Here is a 9,710-nt window from a genome sequence, read left to right as displayed (position 1 = left end):
ACTCCAGCACGAACAAATATGTTGATATGTAAATTAGCCTTGGAGGTGACGCTGGTATCAGTGAGAACCTGTTCAGCAAGTTCTAGTTTCTGTTCCTGTATTTCTCCATGCTTTACTCAAAGAGGGAGGTACGATTCCTTCCTCTCGTTGGCAAAGAAACTAAATATTGTCTTCTGAGGGACACTGCCTGATTTGTCTTTTCAATGGGGGACGCATAAACACAGGAGGAAATGCATGTTACTTAAAAGTTGACAGAAAAAAGGAACCTTTCATGTTTTACCCCACAATTAAACATCCTAGAAGGGGAAAAAAAACACTTTAATGTCCAAAAATCTTGATTCTGGCCCCTAAACTTCAGGGGCAAATCAGGGACTGCAAAATTATCAGACGTTTTCTCATGTGCAACATGTAAATATAAAGTCCAGCGATCAGAAAAAGTCTTTGTGTTGTTACTGGAAGGGGAAAGGTTGTCAGAAACCAGTAAGGCAACATGTCACAGATGTCAGATGAGAGCTTTTACAGCATAAAGGTCCAACACTTCCTTCATGACATCGATTCGGAGAAGAAGCAGCTGGATTTGGAAGCGACCATGAAAGCGAAGCTGGAGGTGTTGTCCCTGGTCCTGGGCTTGCTCGGCCTCATCGGGACCATAACTGCCACCGCAATTCCCATGTGGAGGGTTTCTGCCTTTATCGGTGCTAATCTCATCGTGATGGAGGAGCTCTGGGAAGGCTTGTGGATGAACTGCTACAGCCAGGCTGATATCAAGATGCAGTGCAAGGCATACGACTCACTGCTGATTCTACCAGCAGAGCTGCAGGCGGCCAGGGGCTTCATGTGCGTCTCCATTGTGCTGGTTCTCATCTCACTGGTGATCGCAGCATGTGGGACAGAGAAGAACAGCTGTTGCCGTGACAACATGAGGAGCAAGAACATCACCCTGGCTACAGCCGGTTGTTTGTTTCTGGTTTCCTGTCTGACCACGCTCATCCCCGTCAGCTGGGTCGGCCACACGGTCATCCGGAACTTCTACAACCCGCTGGTGGTGGATTCTCAGAAGCGGGAACTGGGAGAGTCTCTCTTCATTGGCTGGGCTACCTCTGGTGTTCTCCTGATCACTGGGATTATCCTTCTGTTCTGCTACAGCAAACGTAGATCGAAGGAGGGGGAAGTCTATCCAGGCGCTTATGCTATAGCACCAATCAAGGATGAGAGCGTGTACCTGGAGAGGACACCGTCCAGCTTTCATAAACTTCAGGAATATGTATAAAGCTGGACAAATTCCACATTAGTGGCACCGCTGCTGCAGCTCAGGACTGGACCCCCCCCCATCTAACACACTGTTAATGTGTAATTCTTCCCCTACACTGAAATAAAGAAGTTATGTCTATCATTACTAATAATAATATTTAATTGTACAATAGGTTTTACAGTAATTGGTTGATTTGTGTTTTTGTGATATAAAATGTTGAAGACCAAATAGATGGTCTCTCCAAATAGATCGTGAACTTTAAAATGTTTACACTGTTATTTTAACAGGAGCTCTTTAATAAACATAAAGCACAAAGAACTGATTGAAGTTTTATTTAAAAAATTAAAGAGTAACTGACTGAATGAATCTCTCAAATTGTGCAATCTTTAAAATAAAAGTTGGACTGCAGATTTGCCTGTGCCATATCAATTTATTAGCATTAAACAAAAACACTATGGTTCCAAAATGTAAAAGAACCACATGCAAATGTTTAGATCCCTCAAACTACACCCAAATTATTTAAAAAAAAACAACAAATTCTGCAAATAGTCATGAAACAGGGTTAGCAGAGTGGCCGTTACAGCAGTTACAGCCACCAACTACATGAATTTACCCACATATTCAAAACTTTATTTCCACAACTGATTTTCCTTACAGTTCAGCCAATAAATAGCTGAATAAATATGCTCATAAATAACAGCAAAACCAGTCTTAATTCAATTTTTGTGTTTCTAAACCCAAAACCCATGTTTGCTTCATTCCAGAAACTCTGATTCAGTTTGTTTTTGATTAACGGGCCCACTCACGAGCTGCTCACGATCCGCGTTTGCATTTAAAAACACCCTGAAACGCTCGTTGTTGTGTCGCCATTTGTATGACTGGAAAGCAGCCGAACCAGTAAGATGGCATTGCATCACCAGCATTTTTGACAGGCATATAAATTCCTGGAGTTGATCTTCTCCTCAGACTTGTTCCCCGGAGCGTGAGAGTGCAGCCAAAGGTCTGTCTTTGGCTCACTGTCAGTCAGCTACGATGGCCTCCTACACTGCTTACAGCGGCTACAGCAAACCGCCACTGACTTATGGAGGATCTTATTATGACGGGAAGCAGCCCAAGGCCTACACGGAGTATGAAGATTCCGTGTACGAGGAAAAGAAGAGACTGGAGAAAAAGAAACGCCGCGACGCCGTCTGTTGTGAAGTGGTTGCCCTCGTCATTGGCTTCATCGGGCTCATCGGAGTGGCGGCCGTGACCGGCCTGCCGATGTGGAAGGTGACAGCCTTCATCGAGGAGAACATCATCGTCATGGAGACGCGCTGGGAGGGTTTATGGATGAACTGCTACAGGCAGGCCAACATCCGGATGCAGTGTAAGGTTTATGATTCTTTGCTGTTCCTCCCTCCGGATCTCCAAGCTGCCAGAGGTCTGATGTGCAGCTCTGTGGCCCTGACCTGCTTCGCCCTCATCGTCTCAGCAGTGGGGATGAAGTGCACCAAAGTGGTGGACCACCGGGCGCGCACCAAGCATATCGTGCTGGTGGCGGGAGGCTGCCTGTTTCTGATGGGCTGTGTCACCACCCTGATCCCAGTGTCGTGGACCGGCCACGTCATCATCAGGGACTTCTACAACCCTCTGCTGATCGATGCCCAGCGCAGGGAGCTCGGGGAGGCTCTCTACATCGGCTGGGTGACTTCGGCTTTGCTTTTTTCTGCCGGAGTGATACTGCTGTGCCGCCATGCGCCGCGCACCCAGGACTCCGAAGAAAGGATCGTCTACAATCCCAGGGGAAATCTCTACATGCCTGCATACACAAACCAGCCCTACACCTACCAGCCAGCATACTCCTACCAGCCGGCCTACTCCCTCCCCCCGCCAGGCTCCGTGGCTTACACACCAACTCAGTACTAACGATTGACGTCTAATGGGGACAATTTATGGATTCTTCTTTTAATAACTGCAAATCCTTTGGCAAATATCCTTAAAGACTGGCCTTGAACTGGCAACCCTGTCGTTACTGTCACAATGAACACGCTGTTGAAATTCATTTTCAAAACTAACGGGCTGATCCCGACGACCCTTTTTAGTATTTTGTGTGTATATATTATTTTGCGTCTATGTGTTTAATCCACACTGGACTGTAGGCAGTGTATGTTGAAACTGGCCTCCTTCGGAGCGTCTGTTGGCCTTTGCACTTTCAACAGGGAAACATGAACTGGGATTCCTCAGTTTGACCTCTAAATGATGAGTATCCAATGCTGTTGTTGGTTTTTTTAAGTTTTTTGTTGTAAACTATCTTTTCTAAATGCCAACCTAGAAAAACAGGTTGAATGTAAATTCTCAATAAAGGGAAAATAAAGACAACGAGGCAATTACTCTATTTCTCTTTAAATTAGGTTTAAATGGAAGATAACCGATTTTTTTTACTCAGTTCACATCCACAGTGACAGTTTTGCTTCTGTTGAGCCGATACAAAATCATGTCGTCAAGTTGGCTCCATTGTTAGTGGAAATGTGACTCAACTGGTCCAACCAGACTGCTCAGGCACGTCCACCCACAACAGAAACCTTACAAAATGTTGTTTTCAAACCAAGCCAGAGTTTCCTACAGAGCACACAGAGACAATGAGTCCAAGACAAGAAATACAATCCTGACAGTGACACGTAAGCCACCACCCCCATTACTTCACAAAACACACACACACACGCCATCCTTGTACTTCTAGGACTTTCATAAAGATAATGCACTCCCTCAGCCTCTTACCAAAACCGTCCCAACTAACCCCTCTAACCCTGACTCTGACCTAAACCTAATTCTAATCTCAACCTTAAAACCACGTCTGAACTCTCAATAAGCCCTTTGAAGTTGTAAGGACTGGCCAAAAGGTCCTCACTTCCCAAAAATGTCTTAATTTTGCTAGTCGAATGGTATTCAGTAACACACACAGAGACACACATGACATTTAAATTCACAGTTCTATTTTAATAATTGATGTATAATGAGCACAGAATCATTTCGGCGTGGACAAAGATGAGGTCGCGTCTTATTGTGATGAATATGTGCAGACATTTGCCGAGGGAAAAGCAAAAAATAAAGTGTCGCTGGCTCTCAAACTGAGTTGTAGTCACTAAGCGGGAGTCATCTTTAAAAAAGTGTGGGCTGCCTGTGTTAATGGAGACTACTGAATCAACAGGGTGCAAGGTAGGTATTCAAAAAAAAAGACCTGAGGGATTTTGTTTCATGGCAACTGATTCCCACCCTCCCCCAGTGTCCACAGGGAGGAGGACGTACAGGTGAACATCAACCTGCTGCTCCTCCTCTTCCACTGGGATGCAAAACCACTCAGTAGCTGGGATCTGCTGCTACCAGCACTGCAGTCTGCATCCGGAAATTACAGCCCGTGTGATATAAGGAACGTTGCAGGGCACGGGGAGCATGGCCAACTCAACACTGGAGCTACTGGGTCTGTTATTGACCCTCATTGGGCTCATTGGGGCAGCAGCAAGCACAGGGATGCCGATGTGGAGGGTGACAGCTTTCATTGGGGAAAACATTATTGTATTCGAGACCCGCTACGAGGGGCTGTGGATGAACTGCTTTCGCCAGGCTGACATCAGGATGCAGTGTAAGGTCTACGACTCCCTCCTGGCCCTCTCCCCTGACCTGCAAGCGGCACGGGGGCTCATGTGCTGCTCCCTAGCTTTGGGTGGACTCGGTCTGCTGATCAGCCTGGTGGGCCTGCAGTGCACCTCCTGCATTCAAAACAACGACCGAGCAAAGAGGATGGTTCTGGTCATAGCAGGAACCATGATCATAATGGCCTGCATTTGCGTCCTGATTCCAGTTTCGTGGACCGGCCACGTCATCATCAGGGACTTCTACAACCCTCTGCTGATCGATGCCCAGCGCAGGGAGCTCGGGGAGGCTCTCTACATCGGCTGGGTGGCATCGGCTTTTTTGTTCGTCGGAGGATGTATGTTCTTTTGCTGCAATCTGCAGTCTGAAGACAAAGAGAGATATATTTACTCTCGGAACTCTAACTACATGGCGTATACTCCACAACCTCTTCAGCCTCAGCAGCTGGTGTTCCTTCCCCAGCCACAACCACAGGCCCAGCCAATGTTATCACGACACCCGTCCACTAATTACAGCTACAACTCCAGATACCCCTCCGTACGCAGCGGTGTGGCTTATCTCTGATGAACACTGACAGAATGACCTGAGGTAACGGATAATAAGATGATTGTTTTGCAGGGTGATCCAGGATCCATTTCATAACTTTTAAAGCACATTTCAATGACTTTGCTCTTCTAAAACATTACTTATTAACTGAATACTGAATAAATAATTTAAATGGCAGTCTACAAAGTAATCGAAGAGTGCACTGCTAGATAATAATAACGTGTAAAATGTCTTTTTAAAATTACTGTATGATTATATTTCTTTTGTGAGTGTATTGTTGTTATTAAACTTGCAGTTGTCAGTTTTTAGAAATGCAAGCATATTCATATAGCAACTCCTGTTCCTGTCAATCAAGAGACTCAAAATGATATTTAAGATGATATATGAATATTGTGATATTTAATATAGACCCCATTTCAACAACTATAAGGCTACAGCTGTCAATCAAAAATCCCCCAACCCACGTAACTGAATAATGCTTCAGAAATAGATCGTTTTGTTAGCGCTTTGTTAAACATATCCGCAAAGCTTCCTAACACTTTGCATATCTCACTTTATCACAAAGGAGTTGTTTGGAATGTTTTCCTGCAGCTGCTGGAAACTAGAAGTGAGAAAAGACAAAGATGCAGTTGTCACACTTCCTGTAAAGGGTGCGGAAACCAGATCAGACCTAATGTTTGTGAAGGAACAACAGACGGTGTGATCACATGACCTGAATGCACGATGCAAATCACTTAGCAGGCATGTAAAAAGAGTCTAGCTTATTTTCCCCCTCCAATATGTACCGTAGTTACATTTTCCAATGAAGAAATATTTACACATTTCAGCTTCATTTCAAATAAAGCGCTGTATTTCAATTATTTGTGGACTTCAAGAACAAAGTATGTAAATATATTGGTAAAAAGTTTTCTCTTGTGACAGTAAAGTACTTCTTTGTTGTGTCAAAATGAATGCACTGTTTAACTGAGCAGCAATTCACTTCATTTCATTCGTTTAACTGCGAGTTGCTCCGAGCCAGCTCTGCTCCCCTGTGGCGGTGTGTTTGTGGATATATCCGGGAGTCAGGGCCAGCCAATATGCATCATGATACAGGATGAGTTCAACGCACTAATCCTGACAAAGCAAAATGTGTCTGACACACAAAAGCTTTCAGATGTCAGTGCTCCCAGTCTCACTGCTGGACTGGACAAAAAAAATTCAAATCCGCCCCCTTGTGGACAAGATGGATACTACAAGACTTTAAGTGCTAAGAAGCACATTATTCACTTCTTTAAAATTGACATAAACTAATCAAACAAAGGAGAAAACTATAGTAACCCTTTCATCTTTGTGGGATGTCTCTTGTCTGGGGGGGTTGTCTCGTTGGTGTTTACTGCAGGAGAATGATGGCAGAGATATGCCATGATACTGCCAGAGGAACCATAAACACAAAATAAGCAGAACTCCTCTTTACCCCTATGGCTCTGGACCAATGATGTGAGCACAAACATCCTTTCCCAAAACAAACCACCTCTTACAGTAGTCACATTTCTTCAGATGGGAAGATCCTCTCTCCTCTACTGGACGCGTCCCTGACCTGGAATAACACCCCATCAGAATGGTCCAAGCCCTTTCCGAGATAGCCGCCGTGTGTGTCGGCTTTATCGGACTGATAGGTGCCGCAGCCACCACGGGCATGCCGATGTGGAAAGTGACGGCTTTCATCGGAGAGAACATCATTGTGATGGAGACTCGCTGGGAAGGCCTGTGGATGAACTGCTACCGACAGGCCAACATCAGGATGCAGTGTAAGGTGTACGACTCCCTTTTGTTCCTGCCCCCAGAGCTGCAGGCATCTAGAGGCCTGATGTGCTGCTCCTTGGCCTTGTCAGGGCTGGGACTCTTCGTCGGTCTGGCAGGACTGCAGTGTATTTCTTGTTTCCGGGGTAACGAACGGGCCAAGTCCATTTTCTTGATGGTCGCTGGTGGCATGCAGTTCTTGGCTTGTATATGCGTTTTTATCCCCGTGTCATGGACGGGTCATGTGATTATTACGGACTTTTACAACCCTTTGCTTATTGATGCCCAAAGGAGGGAGCTAGGAGAGGCCCTCTACATTGGGTGGGTGACCGGAGCCTTCCTTTTCGCATCAGCCATGTTGTTTGTGTGCCGTCGTATGCCTTCAGACAAAGGATCCTTCGATGTGTACCACCCGGCCAACCTGCTGGGTTACAACCAAGCGCCCCGTAAGCCCACGCTGATGAACTATCATCCTATTTCTAGCCTTTCCAGCCTCCGGTCCAACACACAGCCATCTTTGCAGAACAACGGTTCGGTTGGGCAACAACTTGTCCTGCCGCTGCAGACGGTCCCTCAAGTCCTGACGAACAACGGACCGATCACCCCTCCTCTTCTCTATAATCCAGAGTTTCCTGGGAATGCACCGCTGATGTACCGAGACAGCGTGGCTCGCCATTCCTCTCTGCGGAGTGCTGATCGTGTCAAAGACCTGTATACACCGGGTAACTCCCTGTACATAAGCCCAAACACCCTGTCTTATACACTGGCTGGTTCTGGTAATCCCACCGCATCGTATCAGTCCAGCTTTCATCCAGTTCCACACACTCCTGTTTTCTTTGGATATCAAGAATCTAGAATTCAACCAGGGCCTCACAGCAACAGCAGCGCCGGTATTTATATATAAAATTAAATTTGAGTCCTTGCAAATTCTTATATAGTCACATTTAAACGCAATGGTGAAAAGATTGAAGTAAGTGATGTCATTATGGAGTTTGAATATGTATTCAGTTAGGATTCAAAGGCTGTTATATAAAACAGTACTTAAATATTATTGTGGATTTTATCGCTTTCATTATGTTCCTGTATTGGCTGGAGATACTGTATATATTCATTAAAAAGCATCCTATTATTATTGTTAATTTGTAGTTTTCTATGCTGTCTATGTTTCATAACAGTTTTGTAAATACCATTTTCTACTTGTGTTCCCCTGTTTGGCAAATGTAAAAGAACCTTTTCCTAGTTAGCTTTTCCTGTAACTGTTTGTTTTCTTAGAAAATAAATTTATGTACGGTTATAGAAGGAAACATTGTCACAAATTAAATGTTAATGGACCTAAATACAAGTTGATAGCAGTTAATTTGTTAAATTAATCTATGTGATAATGCAATTGTACAAAAATCGATTTATTTGAAGGAAATTGTCAAACAGGACAGATTAAAAATATTGTGTAAAACAAATATGTAACAAGTGATGTTTTTGATCCAACTCTGTAACTTTTGGAGCCTTGAACTACAGCAGGTCATGAGTGTTCATGACGGCTGGAAGCAGGTTAAGCAGAATTCTTATCCGCCACTAGGTGGCACCAGAGGACGCGCCGAGCGTCGAAAACGCTGCGTTCACCCTCTTCATCCAAAGCAGAACAATATGGTAATAGTGCTAAAACTGGTTTAATTTAGTCCCCAAACCATATATCTCCCAATTATGAACCATTACATGAAACACCATTTTCTTCTCTTTCAAAATTAGACTTTTTCTATTGAGTTTTTCTATTAAAACAATTTCCTCAACTACGACTTTTCTTTATTCCTGCATCCAACATCAAATAAGCAGAACAAATAACTTTTCTATAGAGTAAATATAAGATTTCCCAACGTATCATCATCATCATTATTTCTATTATTATTATTATTATTATTTTGGAACAATGTAAGAGGGGGATAGTGTTGCCAATGTCAGTCTGTTTTTTTTCCCATTTCGTTTTCTGTCCATCTAAGATAAGGATTTGAGACTTTACAAGACTCTCAGGTACACTTGAAACTTTCTCCTCATTTGTGGGGGGGCCCAATTTTGCAGGCCAGGGCACCAGAGCCTGCGGTCCCACAGCGACCCTCTTCAAGGAAAAGCAAAAGGCAAAATGAGGGAAGATGATGTGACCACATTTAACTGTAAGACCGCGTCAGAGAAACAGTTTGAGGTAGTTAATCTTCAAGAAAGCGAACAGACCAGTTTGAAGATTAGATTTGCATTTCCATCAGGACTGGAGCAAAGATTTAATCATTCCTCGGTGTACCAAAGCAAAGACGTTGTCGAGGTCGAATGTTGCCAGATTTGAAGTTAATCTTCAGGACGTATCCATGTTTGTGGATTAGTGGCTTGGCCGTGCCCTCAATTGAGTGCCCGAACGGGAGGACGCTCAGCTGCGTCAAGCTCACCCCTCACAGGGCAAGGCAAACGGAAACAAGGCAGGGCGGATTTCAAAATAAAAGGTCTTAAACCCGCG

The 9,710-nt window shown here is 44.4% G+C and overlaps 4 protein-coding genes and 1 long non-coding RNA gene across 5 annotated transcripts; 4 read left to right on the top strand and 1 right to left on the bottom strand.

Moving 5' to 3' along the window:
- Nucleotides 1-32: 32 nt before the first annotated feature.
- Nucleotides 33-1,660, top strand: LOC101072119 (claudin-17). The gene has a single exon (XM_003968675.3). The coding sequence runs from the start codon at nucleotides 491-493 to the stop codon at nucleotides 1,268-1,270; it is 780 nt and encodes a 259-aa protein (XP_003968724.3). The 5' UTR covers nucleotides 33-490; the 3' UTR covers nucleotides 1,271-1,660.
- Nucleotides 1,661-2,194: 534 nt separating this feature from the next.
- On the top strand, nucleotides 2,195-3,624 carry cldn8.2 (claudin 8.2). The gene has a single exon (XM_003968674.3). It carries the CDS (start codon nucleotides 2,285-2,287, stop codon nucleotides 3,158-3,160), a length of 876 nt encoding a protein of 291 aa, XP_003968723.2. The 5' UTR covers nucleotides 2,195-2,284; the 3' UTR covers nucleotides 3,161-3,624.
- Nucleotides 3,625-4,572: 948 nt separating this feature from the next.
- On the top strand, nucleotides 4,573-6,378 carry cldn8.1 (claudin 8.1). The gene has a single exon (XM_003968601.3). The coding sequence runs from the start codon at nucleotides 4,685-4,687 to the stop codon at nucleotides 5,447-5,449; it is 765 nt and encodes a 254-aa protein (XP_003968650.1). The 5' UTR covers nucleotides 4,573-4,684; the 3' UTR covers nucleotides 5,450-6,378.
- Nucleotides 6,379-6,532: 154 nt separating this feature from the next.
- Nucleotides 6,533-8,514, top strand: LOC101071671 (claudin-8). The gene has a single exon (XM_011608655.2). The coding sequence runs from the start codon at nucleotides 7,029-7,031 to the stop codon at nucleotides 8,112-8,114; it is 1,086 nt and encodes a 361-aa protein (XP_011606957.2). The 5' UTR covers nucleotides 6,533-7,028; the 3' UTR covers nucleotides 8,115-8,514.
- An 83-nt stretch (nucleotides 8,515-8,597) lies between these two features.
- Nucleotides 8,598-9,598, bottom strand: LOC115251408 (uncharacterized). The gene is made up of 2 exons (XR_003889957.1): nucleotides 9,434-9,598; nucleotides 8,598-9,320 (listed from the first exon to the last, which is right to left on the bottom strand). It is a non-coding gene; the product is annotated as an uncharacterized lncRNA (long non-coding RNA).
- Nucleotides 9,599-9,710: the final 112 nt, after the last annotated feature.

Source organism: Takifugu rubripes, chromosome 11, assembly GCF_901000725.2.
Source record: "Takifugu rubripes chromosome 11, fTakRub1.2, whole genome shotgun sequence".
NCBI classification, from domain to species: Eukaryota; Metazoa; Chordata; class Actinopteri; order Tetraodontiformes; family Tetraodontidae; genus Takifugu; species Takifugu rubripes.
The sequence above is the reverse complement of the archived record's forward strand: the minus strand, read 5'-3'. Positions and strand labels throughout refer to the sequence as shown.